General features: G+C 35.7%; 1 protein-coding gene across 3 annotated transcripts in view; it reads right to left on the bottom strand.

Annotated features, from left to right (window-relative positions):
- The window catches only part of LOC131037527 (mRNA cap guanine-N7 methyltransferase 1), a 127,137-nt gene that overhangs the window by 80,097 nt on the left and 19,206 nt on the right, over nt 1–27,834 (bottom strand). For all 3 annotated transcript variants that reach the window (XM_057969685.2, XM_057969684.2, XM_057969686.2), the window contains 4 exons: nt 11,897–11,968; nt 10,279–10,380; nt 9,607–9,663; nt 747–885 (listed from right to left, as the gene is read on the bottom strand). In XM_057969685.2, the coding sequence (XP_057825668.1) occupies nt 747–885; nt 9,607–9,663; nt 10,279–10,380; nt 11,897–11,968 (370 nt within the window). The remainder of the gene's footprint in view (nt 1–746; nt 886–9,606; nt 9,664–10,278; nt 10,381–11,896; nt 11,969–27,834) is intronic.

The following is a 27,834-nucleotide window of genomic DNA, read 5'->3' as shown; positions in this document are numbered from 1 at the left end:
AAAGACATTTTTGCAAACAGCTGGTAATAAAAGCCAGAAAATTACAGAAATCTAGCTTCAAGATGGGCTTTCAGCACAAGACTGGTTTTGACAAAAGCCTTCAAATTCCCATCTCAAAGAGACAATTACTGGACTTTGTCACCATACTAGGCTATTTTATTAAAGGTATATTTTTTTACAGTTTTACATAGGGATCAATGAATGTTTTATCATTATGATTTCATGTATTTACTTGGCACCACTGGAAATAGGCATGTATTCCTTCCCTTATTATCCTTGTTTACTAAGACCACCAGTCAATATGCTTATTCTATAAAAAACCTTTATTTCTTAATGTGAAAAGATAGAAAGTCGATTTAAATGATCAATATAACTCGCATAATATTACATTTCTGACTCTTTCAACTACCTATGATCCAAATATGTTTTTGAAAGCACGCACTATGGTTTAATCACTTGTCTCTTTCGTCCCACTAGAACCAAATCATAATGACATGTCCCCATAAGAATTTATGGGAAGACATGTTTTCCTGAATCATAAAATATGATGGAATTTTGAAACAATTCGAACCAGACTAAACCACTAATAAGAATCCACTCAGCATAATGAGACATTAATTTAATATTTGTGAGCATATTGTCTACTCCTATAGAATTTCTTATGGAAATATAAGATTATGGAGTACAAGTCTATTCAATCCACTTAGTAACTACCAATGCAAACTTTACTAAGAAGAAATGGGTACCTTTACGTAGCTTTCTAACAATCACATTTGCATCCGGCATAACACCAACAAAAGTGCCTCCTGGACGAAGCAATGTAGATACATTTAACAAAGCTCGCCGTGCACGTTCCTCTGTTGACCAAGAGTAGTGCAAGGCAAACTGTATCATTCAAGAGTCCAAAACATAAGGGCCATAAACAAGCATTTAAGCTCATATGCAAGAAACATTATTATGCAGCTACTTTGTCAAAATAACATCACATGTTCTAGAAAGACACAAATTTCCACATGCAACAACCTATTGAAGAGCACAGTAATTGATGCATTTTTGCAACTACTATATAAAAAGGAAAAAGAAAGCATGTTCAACAGTCATTGTGACATTTAAATCCAGTTATAATCTGTTTTACTGTAATAAATTGGAGAATATTCTTAACTTGGACTCATCCCTCCATTTTCTGATCTAAAGGAGTATCTCCATTTGTTGTGGTTAGCATGTTACTATGAAAGTAAACAAGTCATTGGCCAATAGACAACAAAGCTCTCAACTAAGCTATAAAACAAGGATTGCATACACACACACACACAAACCATGTAAAATTGATGATGTAGCAATCCTCAAGAACCTAACTACCATTATTATGAAAAAAATATTTCTTTTTCAGAATTAGCTTTTTCTATATTTTACCTCGATATTAAATTTTGTGGCCTTTTGCTGTCCTTTTTGCCTTCAATATTCTCTACCTTCTCTTCTCCTGGATTCAGATCCTGAAGAGTAATGGTTGGTCCAAACCCAAATCCTGTTTTTGATGAGGTTTACTAAAACCTTTATTTAGTTATTCTAGAATCAACAACCTTATGTAAGTTTTTTGTATGAGGACTGGAAACACCAGTTGTAACATTCTCCTTGTTACTCACCCCTTCAGTGTGATAAATCCTAGGTTGCTAGATTTCAAGGTGATAATAGAGAATTTGACTACAGCCCATCAATCGTATGGAGGTCAATGCTGCCAAGAAGATAGTTAAAAGATACACAAACTTGCTAATATAATAATCCAGAGTTGCAATTCATCTTCACGGAAAGTTATAAGAATGGGAAAAGAGGGTTGGAGACCAAAATGGATTCAAATTGATTCTTTCGATAGGCTCAGAAAGTTATAAGAATGGAAAAAGAGGGTTGGAGACCAAAATGGATTCAAATTGATTCTTTCAATAGGCTCGCAAATCCTATATAAAAATTTAATTATGGTAACAAATGAAGCTGCTAAATATGTATCATGTCATGGGATATGGACTATCATTGTTGCTCTTTATCCCATAAACTTAATCTTTTAGTTTTCATCCTCAATTCAAGATTTGGCATTTTTTTCCTCATAAATTGGTTTTGCCTTTCCACGAATAGTTAGTCAAGAATCCTATCAAGTATAACATGCAACATTTTATCATAAATGGAATATTGTTATGGGGATGGGAGTGTCACTTTTTAATAGGGTAAGAGAGTACATGAATAAAGGTACAACGTTATATAATTAATCAGTCACTGTGAGCTGTGGGTATGGTACAGGGAGTGTGTCCCTCTCCTTGAATCTAGTTTTCCTCATGATTATTCCTTTCAACAATCAAATGAAGCAACAACTTCCATTTTTTGTTCCAAAGATCACATGGAGGTATAATCATCAAAGGAGCTTTCTTCAGACATTTATTTAGGTTCAGAGACATCAGTAAAGGATATTGGCATGGTCAGTTGAATATTCCACTGCTTCCTTAAGTAGTTAAAAATATGCATAAATACCAAGAAGACTTGTAGGTTTTCTTTGAGAAGAGTATGTGGTATCTACTAAAAACTAATAATATTAATATGCAAACTTAATATTGAAAAACGGAAACAACCAATAAGATCCTGTCTTTCTAAGAATATGCTATCCTGCCATTCAATTTTCTATTAAGTTTTAAAACTCTTTTACTAGTGGAACAATTTGCTATAAAAGTATCTGCTAAATATTTTTTTCTAGTGAGTTAAATACGACAACTGTTTAACTAGAGAAATGAGTTTTGAGATATTTCCAGTCAGATTTAACACAAGACTGTTTCCATTGGGTTTCATGTTTCTGCAAGAATAGCTTCAACCTCACTCGACAGTATATAACATTCTAATAAAAAGATTGGCAGACATTTTGGAAGAAAACTAAGTAATATATGACTATAGCCTCCACACTCTGATGACATAATGCAGTGTACAGAACACTGTAGACCTATGAGTTTTTGTACACATTACACACTAAGGATGTCCAGGTTTATCTTTTTCTCCTATCCTTATCTTTTTATCTTTAACCCTTTAATTAGTCGTTTTCTCTCTGTCTTCACTGGGGAACATTTTAGGCAAGCCCTTTAGACAAACTATTTTTAACTGGCAGTAACTTTCAGTCCCATTCAACTACTTTGATCATTTGCATGCAACAACATGATTTATTTTACCATTCCTTCTTTCCCTATTAAGCTGTAGCAGGTGGCATTGTAGTTTTCTTAAAACTAGTAGCTGGGACATGACTTTTTCCCCACTTGTTTAACACTTGAAACTTCTTATTTCTGAAACTTACTATAGATTAGATTTTAAGGGTATTAATGCTGGGCAGGTCGTATTATGCAAGAAAGAGTTCAAATAAGGCTTTGAATCTCACTGGCACAACTCAATTGTCAGCAGATGATATGAAAGGAGTCACCAAACATGTCTTCAGGCAGCTATATTTTGGAGCATGAGCTAGAAGGGTATATTCTTGAGATGGCAAAAAATACAGAAAAAAGTACTAGTGAAGATGGTTACCAATAGTTGGCCACTCTTATGATTGACAAAGTGATGAACTAGTTGTTTAAATGCTGCTAGGCAAGTTCTAATTGTTGGCACAACTTTTGGTACTATTGTTATGCCACGAATTATTCAGTAGGCAGAATTCAGTGGACTGGATGTCCCAATATTTACCTATTGGTGAAAAAAGCCGTGGGTTTGATGTTAATAGGAAAGAGATGATGAAGGCTGTAGACACTAAAAGATATGTCAGATGGTGGATCTTGTGGATGAAAACTATAAATAGCCATATTTGTTATTTTTAGGAAGTGATTAATCAAGGCTTGTCACACTCCTTAAAGTCTCATCTACTGCATTGGCTAAGCTACTAGTTGAAAGAAACTAGTTGATTACAGTAAGGATTATCTGCCCCAAGCAAAGAGCATTTTTTATTCTATCATTGGGTTTTATATTAGATAATATTAGTGCTTCCTAAACGAATCAGTTTGTGTGACATAATCAGGGGAAAACAGTATTTAGGATATAAGGATCTCTAACTTTCAAGTGGATTTAGCATACCTTATAAGTAAACTTCAAATGGAAACATGATACAAATTTTAAGGTCTAAATAATAAGTGAAATCTGGCAGACTAGTAGTTAGATTGATCTAGCCCTTTGTATTCCCTCATGGCTGGTTTATATACATACTTTGAACTTTCCAGAAAAAAAAAATAGCTAAAAAAGGGTATTTAGCTCCTGTATTGGACTTTGGAGCAGCTAAAGGAACGAACTGGTGGACTAAAAAATTAAATTTCACCTGTGTTATGAACCGAATACAGATCCTGGTCTAGATATTGCCAGGTTCACTTAGTATATGGCCTCAGCCTGTAGATCTGGATCATGCTTAAGGCTGATTTAAATATTTAGACATAGCCAGTGCAGTCCAACAGGCCACTGTCATACCCTGAGCAAACCTGGGCCTTACAAAGCTGTACACTACAAAAACACTAACTAATTCAAGGAAGACTATTTTATATGTTGTGCTGAATAAAATCTGGGCTTTGGAGGATGACCTCCTCCATGAAAGGCCAAATCCTTAATAAGTACATGTTTGCTTTCAGAGTTAAAATGATTGCCCAACATAAAGATAATGTTATAATAATTCAGGGTTCAATCTTTACAAAGGAGACAAAAGACTCCTTAAATAGAGAACACAAGATGATCTTTCAATAATGGAAAGTGGAAACAATCAAAAATAGAAACACGAAGGACCTAATCAGAAGTTTCTAAATACTAACTTAAACAACTAAGATGACCATTATAGAAACATTACAATATTTGAATACCCTCCGTTAGTTGTCATCGTTCTAACTACCCAACAGAAGACAAGACAGAATTTGTAGGTCATTTAGTCACAAATGCAAAGAAGGCTACCCCCTCCTCTTTAGAACGCTCTGCAACATGAGCCTATTGTTGAGACCCTCCCTGGTTCTGCAAAACTTCCGGAGACGACCAAGATAACCACAATCCCAATGTTGGGTAACAAAGCTGTCCCTCCCTTTATCGAGAGACACAAAGATCAGGTTCTCAAAAAACATTGATTTTTGTTGACGAAAAATTGGCAAAAATCTGAAACCACGATTTTGTGGGAAAATCGCCAAACGGCCATTGCAAATGAGCTAGACAACCCAAAACAGACTGCAAAAAACCACGATTTTTGTGGAAAAATCAACAAACCCTTCAATGAATTTTTGTGGAAAATATCAAAAAACCCATATACGATTTTTGAGATAATCAAAAAAATCCTAGACATGATTTTTGAGGAGAAAATCAGAAAAACCCACAATAATTTTTTTGGAAAAAATTATAAAACCCAACAATAATTTTTTAGGAGAAAAATTATAAAACCCAACAGTAATTTTGTTTTTTTAGGGAAAAATGATAAAACCCAACAGTAATTTTTTTAGGGAAAAATTATAAAACCCAACAATAATTTTTTAGGAAAAATTTATAAAACCCGAAATAATTTTTTAGGAAAAAATTATAAAAACACAAATTTAATTTTTGAGGAAAAAATTATAAAAACCCAGAGTAATTTTTTTACGGAAAAAATTATAAAACCGAACAAATATTTTTTTAGAAAAAGTTTATAATACCCAGATATAATTTTTGAGGAAAAAGTTATAAAAATCCAAATATAATTTTTAAGGAAAAAAATTATAAAAACCCAGAATAATTTTTTTAGGGAAAAAATTACATAAAATGCAAACCCTAGATCAAGTAGAAAATTACATACACCCGCCATTCAGGAGGAAACCCTTGGCAGACCCTTCACATGGCAATACAAAATCAATACATCGAGAAAAAAAAGAAACATGACCAGGATCTTGCACAGTTGCAAAAGACATTGAAACACAACCACACAAAAGAAGACGTCGCGAAAAGAGACCAAATGCAGAAATCACAGGCTCATTTGAAGCAGTGGAAAAAAAAAAAGAAAACCCTTTGAGTGGAGAACAGTTGCCTTATGAAAAAGGCACCCACAATTTTTTTTCATAAAAAAAAATTTGATTAAATAAAATTTTTGGGAGAGATTTCAACACATTCTCATAACCCTAGGCCTCCCATGAGGGAGTTAGACCCAGACCCACTCTGATACCATGTTATAATAATTCACAATTCGATCTTTACAAAGGCGACAAAAGACTCCTTAAATAGAGAACACGAGACGATCTTTCCATAATGAAACAATCATAAATAGAAACATGAAAGACCTAATTAGAAGTTTCTAAATACCAACTTCAACAACTAAGATGACCATTATAGAAACATTACAATATTTTAATAGATTAAAGCTAGAGCAGAATTCAAATAAGTATCTGAAACAAAACCCTGATGTAAAATCAATAGAAAAGAATGTAATATATAGCTCTAATTTTTTTGAAAATAACTTCCAACTGAAAGTAAAATCTAATGAAACTTCCTCTCCACTTTTTGATCACCCAATTCTCGTGATAGGCAAGGTGAAAGCATACAGTCTTTAGGATTACAATTAAACATAAAGCAGCAACTTAAATTAAAGCACTAGGCAGAAAATGTAGCCAATGCCGCTTATTCAATGGAGTACATATGCAGTACAAAAAGAAGTAAGCATCCACTTATTCAATGAGAAATGAGAATTATAGGAGCACTTCCACTTATTCAGTGGAAAAGCCTATACAATACTGAAATAAATGAACAAGCTTTTTCCACTTATCAAATGGTGATTGAAAGGGGCACATCCACGTATTAAACCTCTTGTTCAGTAGGGTAAGTACATCAGCATCAACAACTCCTCATTGCCGGTACTAACATCTAGTGTTAAAACATAGAATGCATAGAAAAGATAAAATTCAGTGGTACTAACCATCTGAAGCATTACAAGGTTAGCACATATGCATTATGAACACCAAAAAAAAAGAGGACTAGTTGCTGATATAAAGTGCTGCTGTAAAAGGAAACAGTTGAAACACCCCAAAATGAACCTCAAATGATGAACAAACTCACCCAACTTAAAACAACAGCGATATACCTCAATTGTAGATGGATTTTATACTGGTACAGATCCAATATTGCTCTGTAGACACGCTGCGACAAGTCTGAACAGCAAGCAAACACTCAAAAATCTTTGCCACAATCATCTGACACACCCAGCATGAACAAGGACTGCATAACCACTTCAAATCATGCCAAAATTCACCAAATCTCACTGAAAATAGGATATATCAGACTGTAATCGAAATCAAACTTATACAAGTTTGATATGGGCGCTGGTACAATAGGTAGAGCTCCAAAAATGTCCTCATGACTCTTCTAGCATTCATTTCTCCACCTCCCAATGGCTTGGAAACTTCAAATATTATCAAGGCGCCCCTTTACCAAGTGCAAGCATAAAACAAAACAAGAACACAAATTTTTTCTCATGAAAAACCATGGCATAAAAGTTTCTTATTAAACTCAGCAAATGGGCACCAACCCAATCAATAAAATGGTGAGATTCAACTCACAAAGGGCACCAACCCTTTCAAAACACCAACTTCTACGAACAGAAGCACCAACTTCAACCTTCAGATATTTTTTTAATCCAAACTGATTGAAACCACTCAGAAGTATAATACTAAACATTCTCCTGCAACTTAAACAAGATTTCTTCAAAAATCAATGTGAATTAGTCAGAACTGTAACCATCCATAATTACTGCAACAACATGCATTTTCTGCTAACTCATGTTTTTAATCGAAAAATGTATCACATTCACCCAGCAACAGATATACACCCTCTCTTGTAGAAAAGGTACTCACTGAAGGAACGGCTTCCTCAGAAATAAAAATAATCTACAGCAACAAAAAAACGGCTCCCCTAATCACTCTTTCAAGCCACAACTACCAGGAAGTGGTGACCACACTCCATTGAATCCAGCTCACACGAATTCTTCAGATTCCCCTTCTGGTATTCAACCCCAAAAACTTTTTAGCAAATATGTATTTATATATTATTAGATTAAATATTATCTATATATAAAATATTTAATATTTTTGCTAAATACTAAAGCTTGCTATCACCAAAGTACATTCAAGATTCCGGCCCACTAAATGCATGACACAATCTATTACACCTATAAAATTTAACCCTAGAATGATTTAATATTAAATTAATATGAATTTTACAAGCTTTAAAAAAAAAATATCTATATATAATTTCATTTACATATATTATAAATATATCTATCTATATAAAATATTTAAATGTTATGTGCTAAATATTGGAGCTTGTGATCACTGAAATTCCTTTGAGATTCCAATCCATTAAATGCATGATGTGATAAATTATACCTATACAATTTAACACTAGAATGATTTAATATGAAATTAGTATAAATTTTACAAGCTTTAAAAAATATATATATATGCTAAAAAAATTGTAATTTTCAGCGCACATGGAGTGAGGCTCCATCCTTCATTCTTCTAATCAAAAGGCAGGATTGTTTTCATATTGATTAATTATATTCTAAAATATTAATGTATGTGATAACTTTTGTTCAAACATGCGAAAAAATGAGGAGAAACCATGAAAACAAAAAAGTTGCCTCTGCAAGGGCAAACTGACCAAACAAACAATAATTAAAGGTGCACAAACCAAGACAAGGGATGCAGAAAATGGCAGCATTACAAGTGCATGCCAATAAAAGCATTCAAGCTAAATGAAGGTTAATGGCAATGCCACCAAGACATAAAATTTGTTGATGTTTTAATTTTTTTCCCAAAACATGACCGACAGGGGAGGAGGTTCAGGGACAGCCTAGCATCCCCCTGTGTTCACAACAGGGGAATCTTCTGCTTGTAGAAGAGGTGTACTCATCCCCCCATCCCCAGGACATCCCCTCTTGAGGAAACAAATCATAATCAGGGGCGACGTGTTCTTAAGGATCACTAAGAATAAGAGCTCGAGTTTCTGGGTTTTTATTACACACATGTGATTTGTTTTCTGAAATTTCAGATTGGTCCTATTGTCTCTCATACCAAATGCATTGACTTATAAATCTGTTTACCATCATTGAGTTCCATTCATGCTATGCCTCTCCCTAATCAAATTAAAAGATAATCACCACACATTTAATCACAAGTATTTATTTCATTGATTCAATACAGAAGTTCAAAAAGTTAAATTACAAAAAGTAAAAGTGAGACTCATTTTGTGCCAACAAAATATGCAACAGGGTCTAGCAACAAACGTTTATATTCTACTTAAGTATAGCCTTCTACCATAATATCCTCTTCATGCAATTTCTATACTCTTGAGTTCTCTAATTCTTTAGACTTGGCATGTTTTTTAAACAAACAAATTTATGAGAACCAAAATATCGTATATTATATAAATCTGGCAGCAATTTGAAGGTAGAAAACAAAACAATAATATTTTTCATTGCAATATTCAACCAGCACTTACACATTCATAACATACCAACAACTTTCATAAAATTGATAATATCACAGGATGAAAAGGAAGCAATGAATTTGCCGAAACACAACTGTATCATTTTGAGTTCAACAGATCACATACCTGGCAGCTGCATATATCAAAGGGTGCATCATGCTTTAATTCCTCATCCAAACGGACCTGAAAGCCATTAATTAGAATCATTGTAAAACAACTCAATAGAACTTTTGCTAGAATAAAAAATGATAGCAAAACAAGAATAGGCAAACATAGTTATCTTCAAAATGTAAAAGATTTTGTTTATAAGTTAGATCATAGGAACTTCAAAGTCTTAGTAGCAATAAGTTTTTACAAGGTTTCTATATACATAATTTTTTCCCATAACGAATCAGAATCCTCTTTCCATTGACCTGGTTTTACAAGGTCGTGCAAGAAAATTGTCTAGACAGGATCTTCAGGAAAGAGTTAAAAAACATACTTTGCATAAAAGGAAGTTGGAACTCACCAAAAAAAATTTGTCCAGATTATATCATCAACAAACTATAAGTAAATGTCTTCAGAAACCAAACACAATCGAATATCTCCACTTATACCCAACAAACAGAAACAAACTCTATCGATAATTAAAAAAAGTAGAAACAAAATCTCATGTAATGCATTTTCATGAAGTTTCTCTGTAAATTGAGACAACACTAGGAACTGACACACCATGGAACCATCACAACTTTCCAACAGAGTTCATGAAACTGATAACCAAAACTCATTCTATCTTGAAAAGGATTGAAAATAGCTAACCTCATAAGCATCTGCACATATCAGGCGTGCTGGAAATGAGAATTTTTTTCTTCTGTGTAACGGATCTGTCTCGCAATTGTATCGAGTCCTACAATCTTCTATCTGAAACAGAAAATTAAATCTTGTGAGCTCATAAAAGAACATATACGGCTCAAAAAACACAACATATAAATCCCTCCTTAAATTTCCAAGTGCAACTATAAAACTTGTGTTTGGATGAACACAGAAGCTATAAGTCTATAACAGATACAATTACTACTTGAAGAGTTTCCACTTGCATTCAAGTCACTCAAATACTGTAGCAGCAGATCAAAAATCAAGATATAAATTTAGGTGTGGATGTGATGCAATTAATGATTTGGCTCCAAAGTTGATAAATAAGATTATTGGCTAATTGTGAATGGTGAAGAAAGGATTTTAAAGGCCACAGAAATCAGTACTAGCAGCTGTAAACTCCAGATTCCAAGCTTGTAGACGAAATGAAATATAAACAGGAATGAGCAGATCAATCCTTTGTATTGACTAAAGATATTTCATTGTAGCAATCCATGGAATCATCAATGTCAGAGAAAACTTAACATGAAAAAAAGTGTTTTGGCCTAATATGTTCTTTGTCTTCTTGTTAGTCAGTAGAGCAAGGCATGACAAGTTTGAGGACAGAGTCACAAATCTATTCCACTGCCTACCCTAAAGCCATCATAGGTGATCAAAGCTAGCCCAAAAGGAGCCAGTGAAGAACACATAGGAAGCTCTGCAGCTCTCTTTTCTTTTAAATTTTAAACTTTGATGGTAATTGGTATCTAATGTTTTCATGTCTTTGTAGGCTTTCTAGTTTATCAAAATGGTTTTTGTGTATCATCAAGCACTCTAGCAATCTCTTAATCAAGTTGACTTCACATCAACCCAATTCTGATTTTGAACCATTGATAAGGAAAAGCCAATATTTACAATTAAGGATTTCAGTCGGTTAGATAAAGCAACATAGAAGGACCTAAGGCCTTCACTTCACAATCTGAACCTCATCCAAACCAATGAGCAAAGTAGCTCAAAGTTGGACTCCAAACTTTATTTCTCAGGATTTTTACTTTGAAGTTTGTACATGACACTCTAAAGAATGCAAAAAGTGGATTCCAAACAGCACAGACTTTTCTTTAAGGAATTTTTATTGAAATCTTTGTGTACTTGTAACAGTCATATATATTAGTATTTGATGCTTAGCAGGTTAATGACTTGCTGACACCAATTTTCTATACAATATATTCTGTATCATATTTATTTTGATGTCTATGAAATATATTAGGTGTGAAATAAAAGGAAAAAACCCATTTTCCTCGAAACCATACATTTTCTCCATTTCTCAAATCATTACCAACTTTCTGTCATCATATGACTGATTTTTCTCTGTTTTGTCATTCATGACCTAACCATAACTGATCAAATGAACTACACAAGATTCTGTACATCTAACCACTTGAAACAAAGATAAACACTCCCTTGGTCCAACAACATGAGCAGAACCAGCTATTTTAACATATGAAGAAAAATTAGACATTTCTATCTTCTTCAAGAATCTGAAAATGATAGGCTAAGTTATTTTGAAGGAGATCATTGAGTTTACCGATCCATCAGCAATATCAACACCGACATAATATCCAACTTTTGCTTTATCCCATTTGATCAAGTCACCTCCCTGAAAAACAATAAAACAGAATCCTAAGCTAAGAAATCAGCAATATATATATATATTGAAATAAAGAGATACATCATGAGAGCTTAATCATATTATGACACAGCTAGTCTTCATCTCAGAGCCTTGAACTATGTTTAACCTGTCACACATGAACTCATGCAATTTATCATTGATTCTGCTTCTGTAATATAAGGGTCACTTCACAAAATTTAGTACATCAAGCAACACGTATGTGCACATTTTAACAAGTAGCTATCATCTTCCTCAAAGACAAACCATAACTAAACACCAATAACATGTTGAACTCTGAGGTGTATGTGCAATCATAATCAGTTAAATTTACCAGTTTAAGCAAATGAACTCCTAGACTCGATTAGGAGAAGCTGGCAGGCACAGGTGGACTTCCCGTTCAAAAGGATAAACAAATAAGCATTGATCATACCACTTGCTATAGCTGAAATTGATTCATTGCTTCCTCCATCAGATACTATGTCAAGGGGATTGATGATAATGCTAAGTCACAACTCAAAGTCAGAAATGACTATGCAAACCAAAGAATAAGATTCAACTCACAACTCAAGAACCAAGCAAAAGAAGATACATAATGGCTCAAATTTTCACCTAAGAACTTTGGAGTTTAGGTTCCAAGACAAATTCATTTATAAGAATAAAAATTAAAAATAAAATCAAGTGAAAAAATCACTTTAAATAATTGAATTAAGAAGAAAACAAAGAAATGATAGTTCCACGTTCCAACACTAAGTGTATTGTAGACTTGTCTAAAGTCGTGGAACTACGACTCCATCCAGCCAACGCAGAATAGAATGATCTCGCCGAGTATCCTATCCTCTCTTGAGATAAGGAAATCCCTAATGCTGTTTTAATTGATCAATGGGGGACGACCTCAAGGTTTCGATTGTCAGGTCTTAACTGTAGGATAGCTCATCGGTTGATGTGATTTGCTAGGAGCACAAGGGGTCTTACATTTTGCAACAAGCTAGTCTACTGCGATTTTTGGACTGCGAAATAAAATCAAACGGGAAGGGTTTAGGAGACCTAAGGACAAGGATGATAACAGTTGATGCAGCGGGTAGACAGATTTCGATAAACCATTTCTTGTTTTGCCAGAGACACCCTCACAACTAGACAAAAACAGTACAAGCTCCAAGGGATGAAGGATTTTCAGACTGGAGACATTCGTTTTAGGCACCCAATTCTAGCGTAGCCTAAGATGAACACCTGCAGTTGAACTAAGCACAGTTTGGGTTCAGACTAACCATGCACGGTGACCTACAATCAGCAAACCCCCAATGGTATGAACCAGAAATGCATCAAATACCCCTCCACACTTCACCATTAAAATCCCTGCACTCTAAAATTAACTAGCTAAAAGAAACCATGCAAACAATATGAAAACAAGATGATAAACACCAAATCAATGTCTATATATTGATTTGAGCTGCCTATTACAACAATTTCTGCAGCATCTCTATGCTATTCCTAAAATCTAGCCTATTCTAACTCTAAAATCCCACTATAAAACTCTAAAAAAAAAGAAAGGCCTCTGCCTTTTATAGATTTTACATGTCGAACCGGTGGCTAGGATGGACTGCATCAAAGGGTCTTGATTTATTCCACAAAATAAGGCTGCCCATACCCACTTAATTCTCAGTTATCTACCCAACCACTATCTCAACTGCCTACAACTGTTTGGCTTTAATTTGGGTCTATCCGGTAGTTGGACATAACTGACCTGTGTTCCACTTTGTTTCAAAATATCTTGAGTGGGGCCCATAGGCAGTTCTTTACAATAAAACAGTTTCAATCTCTCAAACTGAAATTCTGGAATTTCTTCCAGCAATGTATTCTTCTGAGGATGCACATTTGGAGTGCTCCTGCGTGTTCTTTGGCCTTTGGTCTCGGTGGTGGACTTCAGCTTGTGGTTCAAGTAGTGGTGCGCATCCCAATGCTTCATCACTTTGATCATGTGCTGCATCTTTTCTCCTCCAGCTTCCAGCGCCTAGCTCTGATTGCGATCCTTCTTCAATTTGCATTTTAGGCTTTCTCCTGGTTCTTTGCGATGACGTCCTGCAAACAATCAATTTCACCTTTAATCAATCGATTTGAAAAATTAATTAAATTAATTTAACAAACATTAAATTTAACTGATGACGTCGGGCTTTGTCCCGGTAGAGTTCGGGCTTGAGAAGCTCTTTGTGAGATGTATCTTTTAAATTTTTTCACCTCTTACCTGACAAAGTTCGGCCCTTTGAACCAAAATAGTTAAGCGAACCTTATTTTGTCCTGCAAAGCAATATGAAACGCCGAACTTTGTTTTTTAAACGTTCCCCTAGATGGAAATCGGGATTTTGTTTTCGCAATTTTAGTGAAATCACTGAATTTTAAAATGCCCCCTGTTCTTTCATGATTTTTCGAGTTTATTGGGCGGTTTGAGAGGTCTTCGTATTTAAAAACTCTCTTATTCATTTCTTGCTTTTTGGACGAAATGTGCGATTTTGCCCTATTGTTCAATTTCGACCTACAAGCCAATTTTGCGAGCTTACTCCTTTTAGAGTTTTTGGCCCTTTATGTCCTTTTCGGCCAAATGACCCTAAATTCTGAAGATTTTCGAGCTCCTAATAGCTTTTTTTGCAAATTTAAACGCTTTTATCATATTGGCCATCTAGGCCAATTTTGTGAAATTGAACCCCTTAGGCAAATCAGAAGACTTTACGTATTTTGGGAAGTTTGAATGATTTTTGGCTCTAGGTCAAATGGCACGACTTTGTCAAAATTTCGGGTCCTCAGCCCTTGGATCATTTTGCAAGACTTGGCCTCATTTTTGGGGTACCTGATCAATTTGCAAACTTCATACTCCATCTCTCGACTTAATGGCGCGATTTGACCTTGTTGAAGTTTTCGGCCTGTGAGGCGAAATTGCATGATTTTGAACACCATTTTCGGCTTATTAACTCATTTTGTAAGTTTAAGTTTGCTTCTTCATTTTTGAGCCAAAAGAACATTTTGTGAGTTTTACCTTGTATTTCGGCTCATAAGACTATTTTGAGAGCTATAACCATTTTTTCGTGATTCTGGCTCCGAAGCCGATTTTGGTGAACTGAGAACTTTTTCGGCCTGGATCATGACTTTGCGAATTTCGGCCTAAAAAGGTGAATTGTGAGCTTAGATGATTTTCATCATTTCATTGGCTTTTGAGAGCCCGACAGGAAGACAATAATTGCTTTTCAGAGCAAACGCCCGAAATTCCTCCTCCGGTGTTGACTTGGGATTTTGGCCAAATGGTTAAAATTGCACAATTTGAAATTAGGGAGGCATACGGCAAACTTGTGTGATTTTGAACTTTGCGTTTTGATTTGTTTGGATTGTCAATTTCGGCCTATGAGCCGATTTGAAAGTCTTATGTTGTATTCTTCAATTTCGGCCTTTTGTGCCGTTTTTCCCCTTTAAACGATATCTCACCTTTTGGGCTTGGAAGGCGTCTTGGAGGTTTGACAGATTTTCGGCTTAAAGCCTAACTTGCACGTTTAATCTTCCTCTTCACTTTTTCAGCAGATTGCAAAAAACTCGGGGGTCCCCTGTCCAAGACGGGGTGTGTGTGCAGAACGCACAACATGTACAATGTCCAAACTTGATAAATGTCAACTAATGGCTTGCCAATCTGGCGAAGTATATCAACCAGTAAACTTTTTTTTCACTGAAATAGATTACAAAATCAAAGATGTCAAAGACTTGCATGTGGAGAGGTCAGGATGAATAAGGCAATTAGATTGCAAAAATATATTTTGGCAATCTTGCCAAAGCACAATAAGAATCATCTTTTTCTAATATGTTTCCTTAGTGTCTGATCCTATTTGGTAGTAGAAAAAATCACCCTCCTAGTGAAATTAAAGACTGGCAATTCCTTTACGTGTGGCTTTATGGTGTATCCAGCAAATTCTCACCAGCAATCAAGGAGTACTCACAAGGCTTTCCATGTCTATCAATCTCAAACAATAAAGACATATTGGAAATCTCTTCATCCCAAGTTTTCTATTAGGACCCTTCAATCTAAATCTTTTATTATTGAAAGCATTGTAATAATCATAATTTAAATATTTAGTTAATATTATGTTGTGTAAAGTTATCCCACGTGAATCACATGTTGTATTAATATAATGACTTCATATTTAGAGGATAGAGTTAGTCTTAATCGGTCATACAACATAAATTTCTCCTCGTAAGGCCTTTATATTGATGTTGTAATAAAGAAACGATCACCTTGGAATCATATTTTGTAGTAGAGCCTTGCTCTCAAAGATGTTGTTCCCTCAAAGAGGCCTACAATACTTGTTTCAAATTTATCAATGTAAACATATTTGCAGTTATTTTCTCAGCATTGTGTTCTTTTTTGCATGCAATTACTCTAATTAATAATATTTTGCAAGTGGAATCCTAAAAAGAGCAATCAAAGCTCTTTTGAGGGTTTTTTTCCTCCAAAAATAACAACTACCAATTGAATACTCTCTCAACTCAACTCTACAAGATCTTGGTGATTAGAAAGTGGTAAAAGCAGTGGGTACCTAACCATTTTTGGCCAAATAAGAAGTTACTCATGGTAGTGGTCTTAGTCAAAAACCATGTGTTGGGAATTTTATAATATCCTCAGACACCTTTCATTTTGGCAACGCACGCTAAATCAATGAGTGAATAAAGTGGCACTCAACCCACCAATAAGGTGCCGCCTTATTCAATAGAATCAAATAAAACATAAGAATTGCATGAACTTCTAGCCAAACATGCTTCAATATTTGAGGACCACATGAACTACCCCCTAATTGTTCCAATGATCATGTAATTCAATTGATTCCATGTAGTATGCCACCAATTATTCAATTGTAACAATATATTTTTGTGCAAAAGACAAAGATTGTCATGTCCCCTCTTTAGTTTGTCTAGTAGAGACATGTGAGTTAGCCTATTATGGGGTCTCGTAGGCTGGCAGTGGTGGATAGAGACTCATACGGGGTATTCAGTATCCGGAGTTGGCATTTCAGACAGTTTGAGGGCCATTGGGAGCAATTCCTTGATTTTAGGGAGATTCCCTATTTTTTAGGAGGTTGTGGCAGTTCCCATATTGGAGGTTCCACGGGACCATGTCATGGTTTCAGTTTCAGGGAGTTTGGGTGTGTTTCCTAGTTTCTAGGAGCATTCCTAGATTTTAGGGATGGGACTGCCAGTTAGCTCAGCTTTTCCGGCATCGGTCACAAATAGGTGACAAAGTTATATTCATGATTGTTTGGTATGCCTACGTGTTATAGCTCGTTGGAAAGGTCTTGAACTTTGCTACATGATTCTCACCTTCCGGAGTCTTTTTGGATGCCTAAAGCTATTTATTTGCAATTTAGTGTTATTTTCCTATAGTTGACGCCATAATTAGAAAATAACACTCTTTTCCTAATGCGCCAACTTTACTCCCTTTTAGGGTTTGGCTTGGAAAGGAAAGGAGATATAAGGAGATGAAGACCAAATTGTTCATTATCTTTTTACACAATCAAACTTATTTTTACGAATTACCTCTAAGTGGGCAATTCTTCATCTGGGATGCAAACCCCAAGATCTGGACTGGCTGGGACGTAGCCCTCAACAGTTATTGGCATTGGATTCTTCAGGCAGAGTGCATTGTTGACAGAAATTGAGTACGCCATTCTTCATTGTGGATTCAGTTGCAAAGTAAGGGTTTCAGCATGGTAGATTGATTCTTCAGCTTGGGCGTGATCCTTGCAGCCTTAGGGCCACCATTTGCAGCAGCTACATCCCACGTGGAATGTAAGGAATGCATGTATTCAGCCTTAGAGGTATTCTTGATTCATGATAACTATTCACCTTTCAGTTTGGCATCATTGTTGGATGTAAGTTCCTTGGATCTGCATTGGAATTATTATTTGGTTTTACAAATCAGAAATCTGTCTGGTACAGCTTGTAGCAATTCTGAATTTGGCTGTATGTTCTTATTTATTTTCAGTCTCCTTTCATGTTTACTGTTCATTATTCATTACTTGTTTGAAAACTATCAAAATACACAAAAAGAAACAAACCTTCTGCAACTTCTGTCTATTCTCTAAAACAAATCAAAGGCATCACAGGAAGATATAGTTTATTAATTTAAAAACTACAGCAGATCAGCAAGGGGATCCATCAGGGATCTTTCAAAGATAGAACAAATAGTGCAAAAATTGTTGTAGGCAAGGGTCATTCAGCCTAGCATCAACCCATACTCTTCTTTAGTAATCCTTGTTTGAAAAAAGGATGGTTCACGGCATTTATGTGGAGCTTTTAGAGAATTAAACAAAATTACCATCAAGGATGAGTTCCAAATTCCTATGGTTGATGAGTTTCTCATGAATTACATGGGGCCCACTTGCTCTCCAAATTGAACATAGAATCTAAATATCACCAAATCTACCTACACGGAGAGGATATTCCCAAGACAACCTTGAAACTAATGAAGGCCACAATGAATTTTTAGTTATCATTTGGCCCCCCACTAATGCGCCATCTATGTTCCAAAGCTTAATGAACCAAATTTCTTGGCCATTTCTCGAGAAATTCATCCTAGTATTCTTTGATGACATTCTCATCTCAACAAGGCATAAGAAGAGCACACCATTCACCTAGATCAAACCCTCCAGCTTCTTTTAGCAAACTAGTTATATGCAGTGCACTCCAGGAGTTATTTTGACCAACGAAGACAAAAATATCTCGAGAATATTGTGCCAACAAAAGGAGTTAGGGTAAACTTAAAATATTAAAATTGAAGATATGAAAAACTGATCTGAACCCAAAACTCTCAAAATTATTCGAGGATTCTTACGTCTCACTTACTATTATAGTTATGCATCATTAAAAGACTTTTTGTGTGCTAACAAAATTGAAGATATGAAGAATTGGAACTAAATCCAAAACTCTAAAAATTCTTCAAGGATTATTACGTCTCACTGGACATTACAATGAATTTGTCTAGAATTACTATAAAACTGTCATCCCATTGACTGCAATATTAAAGAAAAATGCATTAAAATGGCCGTAGTGGTAGATAAGAATTTCAATTTCTCTAGCATCCCATGTGTACCATGCTAGTATTTGCTTTGCTAGACTTTTCCAAACCATTTACCATCAGAAGTGATGCTTTGGATAGTGGCATTAAAGTCATATTAATGCAGGAAAGTCAACCATCAGCTTATACCAACAAGGAACCTATCGAGCAAAATCTTTGCCAAATCAACTTATGAAAGGGAGCTTCTCTTCATTCTTCATGTTGTCAACAAATGGTGGCTATATGTTGTGGGAAGCCACTTGTACCAAAAAAAAAAACATAGTCTCAACTACTACTTAGAATGAGTCTCCTCTCCAAAAAAAGCAAAAGCAGGTCACAAAATTATTAGGTTACGATTATGAAATTATCTACAAAAAGGGGTAGGAAAACGTGTTGGTAGATGCCGTGTCTCAAAAATTCAACAACTAGAGCATACTATGTGCTTTAACGTTAAAAACACTAAATAGGTTGCAACAATCCAACAATAATGGTAGCAAGATGCACAAATTCAGTAGCTTATTCATTATCTAGCAACTAATCCCACAACTTTGCCTAGATATTCTTAGGATGACCAACACTTGCTTTACAAAAGATGAATAGTTATTTCTACAAATTCTTCTCTTTGAACCCAACTCCTATACGTTACATGCATCCTCTTCAACAAGGCATTTAAGCTTCTTAAAGATTATTGAAGGATTGAAGTGAACTTTTTAGACTGAAATGAAAAATAATAACAAAATAAAAATGTTATGAAATGTGATATGTGCCAATGCCACAAAGGGGCAATTGTTCAAACTATGTGCACTCCACAATCATTGTCAATTTTGAATGCAATAAGTACAAACATTTTCATAGATTTTATTGAAGAGTTGCATAAGTCAAGAGGCAAATCAATCATTTTGGTGGTGGTTGATTGACTCTCCAAGTATGCCCACCTTTGTCCATTAGCCTATCCTATAAAGTATTCACAATTGCCCAGGTCTTCCTTGATCAAATCCTCTTTCTCCATTGTATACCCACTTCCATTATCTTTGCACTAATGAGCTCAACATATCACCTACAAATAGATGTTCAAATAAAGATAGTAAATAAATGCTTGGAGACTTACTTATGTTGCTTTTTCTTCAAAATAAAAAAGTCAATGGGCTGAAAGGCTAACCCTTCCAAAATGATTGTACAACACCTATCATTCTTCCACCAAGATGACACCATATGAAACTGTGAAAGGCCAACCTCCACCATTCCTCACATCTTACTAGTCAAGCCATTTGAAGGCACATGTTAGTGATTCAACTATAACACTAGGAGTATCTTCTCCAAACTCTTAAGGGCAACTTAGCCCTAACTCAAAACTATATAGTACAACAGGCAATCAACACTATTCTAAGGGTATATTCACTAAAGGTGACTTGGTCTTTCTATGTCTACAAACATATAAGAAAGCATTCCACAAGCTTACAAGCAAACATAAGTTAGCCTCAAAATTTTGTGGACCTTTTAGATACTACAACGAGTGGGTGAAGTGGCCTACAAGTTGGATGGATCTCCCTTTGTCCTCCAAAGAAAGTCCATATCTCATGTTTAAAGAAACCTTGGCCAACAAATTCACATTTACTTGATACTTCCTGAATTGCAAAAATGAAAGTTGCATCATCCTCAAGCCAAAAGCTATTTTAGACCAACAATCGTGCCAACTCTATAACCACACCATCACAATAGTTTCCATAGTTCAAGGTTTTTCCAAAGGTGGGGAGCATGTTTGGACCCTCATGTACTAACCTTTTATTCTTTTGAACATTGTAATAATAATAGACTTAATGGTTTATCTATATACCCCAAGGTAACACCCCCAACATTTTTAGACCATATCCCCTATAGGGTCATATTTCAGGGACATGAAGACGGGTTAGAAACATCTTCCAATCCCTAATTTGTACAAACTTTAGGAAACATCCCTAGGACATCCTTTTTATACAAGGAATTATTAGCCATCCCTAAGACAGCTAGGGGATTGTATTAGCCATTCTAATCAAATAAAGTATATTTAAAAAATAAAAAAAAGGATGCTATTGACTTTGTTGACTTTTAACCCTATAGCCTACAAATGAAACAATAATATCAACTTACAAGTAACTCACGATATAGACAACAGTTCCTTATAGCACTCACAATTCCACCCAAATTTAACAAAACTTTGCTATCAAACTGTATGGTACCCAATATTTGGCATTAACAAACCATACCAACAATTTCTATATAAGGCTTTTTAAAACTAATGATTTTCAATCGACCTACCACAATTCTCAATTAAAAAAGCAAATCTTAGTTTTAATGAGAACAACAATTGCTCCATCCAAAGAGAGCTATCAGCAATTTAAAGGAAATTGCTATTTCAGCAAACCATTGATTATCAAATCATTAGACGTGCACCCTATAACTAGGAAATCTCAGCACACTAATAAAATACAATTGATATGCTTGACACATATGCATTGCTTATGTGTTTATATAAACTTGAAATTCAAGGCTGGTATAATGGACAAAACATTTTCTAGTTCCAATGTATTTTTGAATTAAATTTCTCCAAAGTCCAATTGAAGTTAGAAAAGACAATTGTAAAGACAGAAGGCATCCAATCAAACTATCATATTAATTGTGCAGACATTTGAACTATAAAATCTTGAGATATTTCCATACTATTATAAAGCTACTACTTGAATATGAACTAATGTTCCAAGGGGATGCATCCCCTCTCAAATCTATCATTTATGGGGGTGCAGAGGCCTTTGGGATATGGGAATAGTTAGGAAACGTCCCATCATTACCACCACTAGCAAGAAACTACCTGTTGATGTGTGTTTTAGGCACATAACATTACAGAATAAATTACCAAGATAATTTACCCTCTCTTGAACAAAATCACCTCAGATGCTAAGAATGAGATCAACTAAAATGATTCCAAGGTTTGTACATGTCAGGTCTTGACGAGTGGGTAACTCAATGGTCGATGTGAATTGTTGTGTTCACTTGGGGACTTACGCAAATGTTTGGATTATCATGAATGATGTGGAATAGGTGTGCTGACAACTTAAGATTTATCAATATGGCTCTGGATTTACTTCTTACTAAAAAAAAGGGCAAAAGGAATAGGGTTCAAGATATCTATTCTAAGCCTAGAAATGTAGGAAATGATGAATAAATCTAGTGGAATCAAACTAGGCAAGGTCTCACAAACAGGTATTGACACAAGCTTAGTGCAATCGTCTAAGGTATACTTGAAGATTTTCAGGCTATCACCATCAAACGTTGACACCATCCAAGTTGATGATTGTCAAGGGACGCGTAATAGTTGAAGTTAAGCTTACTTAAATTTCCAGTTGACCACACAAGGCGCACTTACCAACGGCAAGAGGCTAGTGGTATGGATTAAAGATTCCACACAAATATATTCAACAAATCTTCCACTCAATCTAACATACATGAAAATAAATTCTAATCTAACTTGGAGGAATTGAGAACCATGAATGCAAATACAACACTTGAAGAGCAAAATCACCAACAATTGAACAATGATTATGATTCAAATAGCTGCAACATATACCAACAATTCTACAAAAACTCTCTTACAAATGAGAGACGAGGAGGCATATATAGAGTCTCTTACAAAATGGATGGCCAAGATTGATCCAAGATCAACGATCAAGATCATGCCAACAAAGCCCTAGAATTGTCCTAATTAGGGTTTACATCAAAAAAGGTGCCACCTAGATATGGCCCAATGAAAAGATACCTAGTCATCAAATAGGGAATCTTCTAGAAGATTCCTCCCTGCATCTCTCTCTCTCCTAGCATACTCCTAGAATCTAGCCAATACTGAATCTAACTCCTCCATGGAAATGCTAGGCAAGGCATCCTGTTGTAAATTGATCACGTCCAGTGAATCCGAGCAAGCATCCAAAGTGTTCTCCCATTCTGGCAAGAGCTTCTGCGAACTATGAACATGAATCAACAAAGAGACCAAGTCGTCTATCTAACTCTTCTTCAAAGAGTCCAACTGGCAAAAATACATAAATTTCATCTTGTCTCTTAATTCGGCTACGTGTAAACCACTAGCATCACTAACATCAACACCCAATAATTCCTCAATCGAAGCAAGGATCTTCATCTGAATGTCCTGAATCAATCCTTCCATCTCCATACAACTCGACTGGGCGTTCTCATAAGTTGATTTCTTCACGGCTAATGAACAATACCAGCCATGGAAATCGTATATGTCTCCACTACGCACAATGTTCTCACTAACCAAGGTGGAATTAGGAATCTTCTTGAAATTCTAGAGGCGTGGAATAGTCTTGTCTTGAATAGGCCAGAATTCTTCCCAAACTCCCTCCAAATACTGGATTCTGAATGTGAGCCCTGTTGTCCTATCACATGCATGGACAAAATGAGTAAGGAAATCATCTGCCTGCTTTCTTGTATTCTCAATCCACTTTTCCACTTCTGAGAGTGTACCTCTCGCTGCCTCATAGTGTGAATGCATTCCGTGGTCAACTGCAATAGGGGAAATAAGGGTGGGATTTTCACGCCTTGTCCCTGCAATTTACTCTCTAAGTTTGATATTCTCTTCTCTGTACCTTTCTTTCTCCACAATCTCTCTGTCTAACCTTGCATCGATTGCCTTGAGGTTTTCACCAACCTCCTGAAATTCTTGCTTTCTGGATGTACGACCAAGGGCAACTGAAGTGATCTGGAAATCCATAGCTCTTCAATAGTTCTTTCCTTTCCTTAAATCCGGACTTCGACATCGTACCTGTACGAAGCTTGAAGTTAGAATTAGGAAAATAAATAATGCTCTTGATAAAATTCCTGACTTTCTAAATATTTTAGCTAATTAGAGCATGAAGTCAAGAAAATAATCCATACTCTTTGTAGATTTTGATAATTAGATTCAAAGTATGACAACGCTAGGGCATGTAAACCCTCTATAAAATTCATTAATACCTCCTTATGCTTAGAAATTATGCAAACTAAAATGCAAAGGAGTATACCGGATTAACAATGACTAAGGAAAGGTGTGAAAGGTTGTGTTTTCACACAAAGTATGTCTGAAGACACCTTCCGCAGTCAACAATGGAGGTCAACAAATCTGAAGACAACCTGAAAATCAGACTTTTAAAACATGTTGTAAATCTTCAAAAATATGCATAACTCGATAAAAATCAGTTTTGATGATGGAAACAATCATATCCAGGAATGTAAGTGTGGCTGGTAAAAAATAAATTTCTGAGGACAAGTCTGAAAATTAATTACTTCAGACTTACCAGCACCTTGCAAAGTAGTTAAAAATCTCTGAAAATGATGGAAAATAGCTAAGGAATCAGCTTCAAGCAAAATCGTCAAAGTGGTTAGGTGGCTGGAAATGAAAATTTCTGAGAACAGCTGCCTATAATGGAGTTTTCAGACCTGCAACAGCGATAAAATGGTCTGAAAATGCACTAAAAACTCCATAAAACACATCCAAATGAAAATCACCTAAGTTGGAATTGGCTGGGCAATGAAAATTGAAGTTTGAAAATTAATGTGCAGCCAACAATGGAGGTCAAATCTGAAGCAAACCTCAAATCTGAAACAAATTAGCGAGCTGGGAATGATGGCAGCCACCAAGCATGAAGAAAATCACCCCAAACAATGGCACAAAGCTCTCCAAATAAAAATCGAAATTTTCCCAGCTATAGCGCCATTCTTAAAATTTTGAAAATGTCTTCAATGGCAGCTCGAATCTGCAACAATGGAGGTTGGAACAGCAAGCAAAAAATGGAGAAAAACTATCGCCCAACTCTCAAACATCAAAAATCGCCACCTTCACCAAAAATTGCCAAAATTGGAAAAAACGCCAAACTTGGAAAAATCGCTAAATCTGGAAATGGTCTTTAATGGCAGCAAGGGAATGGATAGTCAAGCTAGAAAAAATGGAGGAAATAATCCTCAACCCAACACTTCAATTCAGCACTTTGCCAAAATTCGCCAATGAGGGAGAAAAATCGCCTTTCATGGAAACACTTGGCAGATTTAATAATAAAATAATGTTGGAAACTCCTCTCATATACTTGCTTTTACCTCTCACTTTCACCACACAAGCAATGTGGGATAAAACACTTGCTTATATACTTGTTTGGTAAAAAACAACTTGCTTCTAGAAGGTTAAAATATTAAATGCTTATTGCAAGTTATTTAATTTTTTGCTTTTAATATTTTAAATAATCATTAATCATCATTTAAAAACAATTAAATGGGGCACACTTATTAAATATTTCAATTTTAAATCAAAATTGAGCCTCGAGGGGAAAATCGACTTTAGTTGGGATTAAAAAATCCCTTAAAAATCATTTAAAATGTCAAAAATATCCCCACAAGGGAAAATCGACCTTAGCTTGGATAAAAATCCATTCTCAAATTTCATCAAAATGCACATAAAACACTCCAGGGGAAAATCGATGGTAGTCTGGACACAAAATCCACACTCCAAATTCACTTTACTTGCAAAAAATACTCCCTGGTGGAAAATCGACCTTAGTCTGAATGAAAATCCGGACTTAAAACTCATCAAAATGCTCTCAGAGGAAAATCGACTTGGGTCTGGACTGAGAGTCTGCACAAAAATCCGCACTAACTTGTCACAAAACAGTTTGGTGGAAAATCGACCCAGGCATGGATTCATCCTCACTGTTGTCCGTACTATAGTCCGCACTCCTAGTGGAAAATCAATGGCAGTCTGGAAAAATCTTGACACTAAACCAAATTTTAGCACTTCCAAGGGAAAATCGACCCAAGTATGGATAAACAATGCAGTCTGGAAAAATCCTGACACTTAACCAAATTTTAGCACTTCCAGGGGAAAATCGACCCAGGTATGGATAAACAGTGGTGGAAAATCATAGCCAGTATGGATTTCAGGGGAAATCCATGTATAGTGTGGATTTTGAGTGGGGGAAAAGGGTGGGTAGTCTGGAATATGAGGGGAAAAGCACCTCTAGCATGAAATTTGACCTTCTAACCCTTGGAATACGAATTTCCCTTAGGAATTTGGCATTTAACCACTCAAAATCACTTAGAAACTTCAAAATTAGACTGGACTTAGGCTAATTTTCCAAAAAGATGAGCGAAACGCTAAGAAATTATCAGGATAAAGTGCGAAATCAACTTAAATAATACCTTAGGAGCAAGAAAACAACTCCAAAAGGTCTTGGAATACCCTGGCACTTTAAAATCACTGATGCGCGTGTTTAAAAAACACGTTAACGCTCAAAAGGTCAACACTTAGACAAAATTACGATCATTAAAATACCAACGTTTGCAACTTGATCCTATAACCTCAAAAACCCTAGACGGCACTAGGCATGATCAAAACTCCGAGACTCAGGCATGGGAAACACAAAATTGCCCACTAAGCAGCCAAAACCCTAACCTAACAATGCAGAAAGCCGGAAAATAGGGGGTCCCCGTTAGCAATGGGGCGATGTGTGAAAAGGTCACAACATCTGGCAACTCCACTGAGGAAATGTTCCAAAACATTTCAAGAACAAAGCTCAATCCGACACTTAGAATCTTCAATTAATCCTTGAATAACATAGCAAAAGGTCAGAAAACACATTTGAAAAGATGGAATCCAAGAATTGTATCAAGTTACTTAGTCATTGATTATCCAGGTGTGCAATTGTGTTCATTACCTTCACGAGAATATTGTAAAGTCAAAGGATCCAGTGAGACTAGCTACGTAAGATGTCCATACTTCGCAAGTGGCCAATTATAACCTCACGAATATGGCTCCACTGTCGGCCAGGCGTCTATAGCCCCGGTGGAGTTACTCGCATATTCCCACTAGCCAATTTAGATATTGCATTTCTTTGCATTTCTTTTCTTTTCTTTCATTTTTCTTTTGATGTTTCGCTCTTCACGTTCTTTCAAATTCCGTCAATTCCTTTGGCTCATAAGTAATAAACTTACTTGGGTTCGAGAATTATAATGGCACTGAAGCAGGATATAAGATTTTTCACTAGTCACAGCTTCACCTAAGAATTTATAATAACTCAAATAAAATTAATGTGTATAAAATATAATAATCAAATGATGTCAGCGTCAAAATACAATAAAATTTTTCCAATCCTGTCAAATACGGATTCAACCTATGATACACTATACAAAAATAATCTCTAATTCAAAGAACTTCATGAGGTATCGCTCAAGAAATGGACTAAACAAAACCTGGTGAATTGCAGAGTGTGTCTTGACAACAAGTCCCACATCACAAGCGGATATCCCTTGGAACTAACACCTACGCAAAGCCGACCTAAAACCTAAAGCAGAACCGGAAGCAAAACCTAAACTAAGGCAAACCAAAGCAGACATATTCTAACTATGATACAAGGGGTAGGCTTCAAAAGAAACCTAAGGTTGGAATTAATGCTTGAGGAATTGTCCATTGACGGGCAACGGAACATCCTCACCAGTTAAGGTTCTCAACTTGAATGCATTCTCTCCCAGTATCTCAGCAATCAGATAGGGGCCTTTCCATAGTTTGTCAAATTTGTCGTGGTCTCTCCTCCTTTCGTGGGTTTTATCCCAATATAGCACTAAGTCAGAAATCCTAAAGGCTTTTGCCCGTGCTTGTCTGTTAAACCATCTCTTAACTACGCCCTGATGTTTGCCGAAATTCTCTAATGCTTTATCTCTTTTTTCTTCTAAGTTCATCACCTGTGTCAGTCTCGTTTGCACT

Source organism: Cryptomeria japonica, chromosome 6 (genome assembly GCF_030272615.1).
Source record: "Cryptomeria japonica chromosome 6, Sugi_1.0, whole genome shotgun sequence".
Lineage (NCBI taxonomy): Eukaryota > Viridiplantae > Streptophyta > Pinopsida > Cupressales > Cupressaceae > Cryptomeria > Cryptomeria japonica.
The sequence above is the reverse complement of the archived record's forward strand: the minus strand, read 5'-3'. Positions and strand labels throughout refer to the sequence as shown.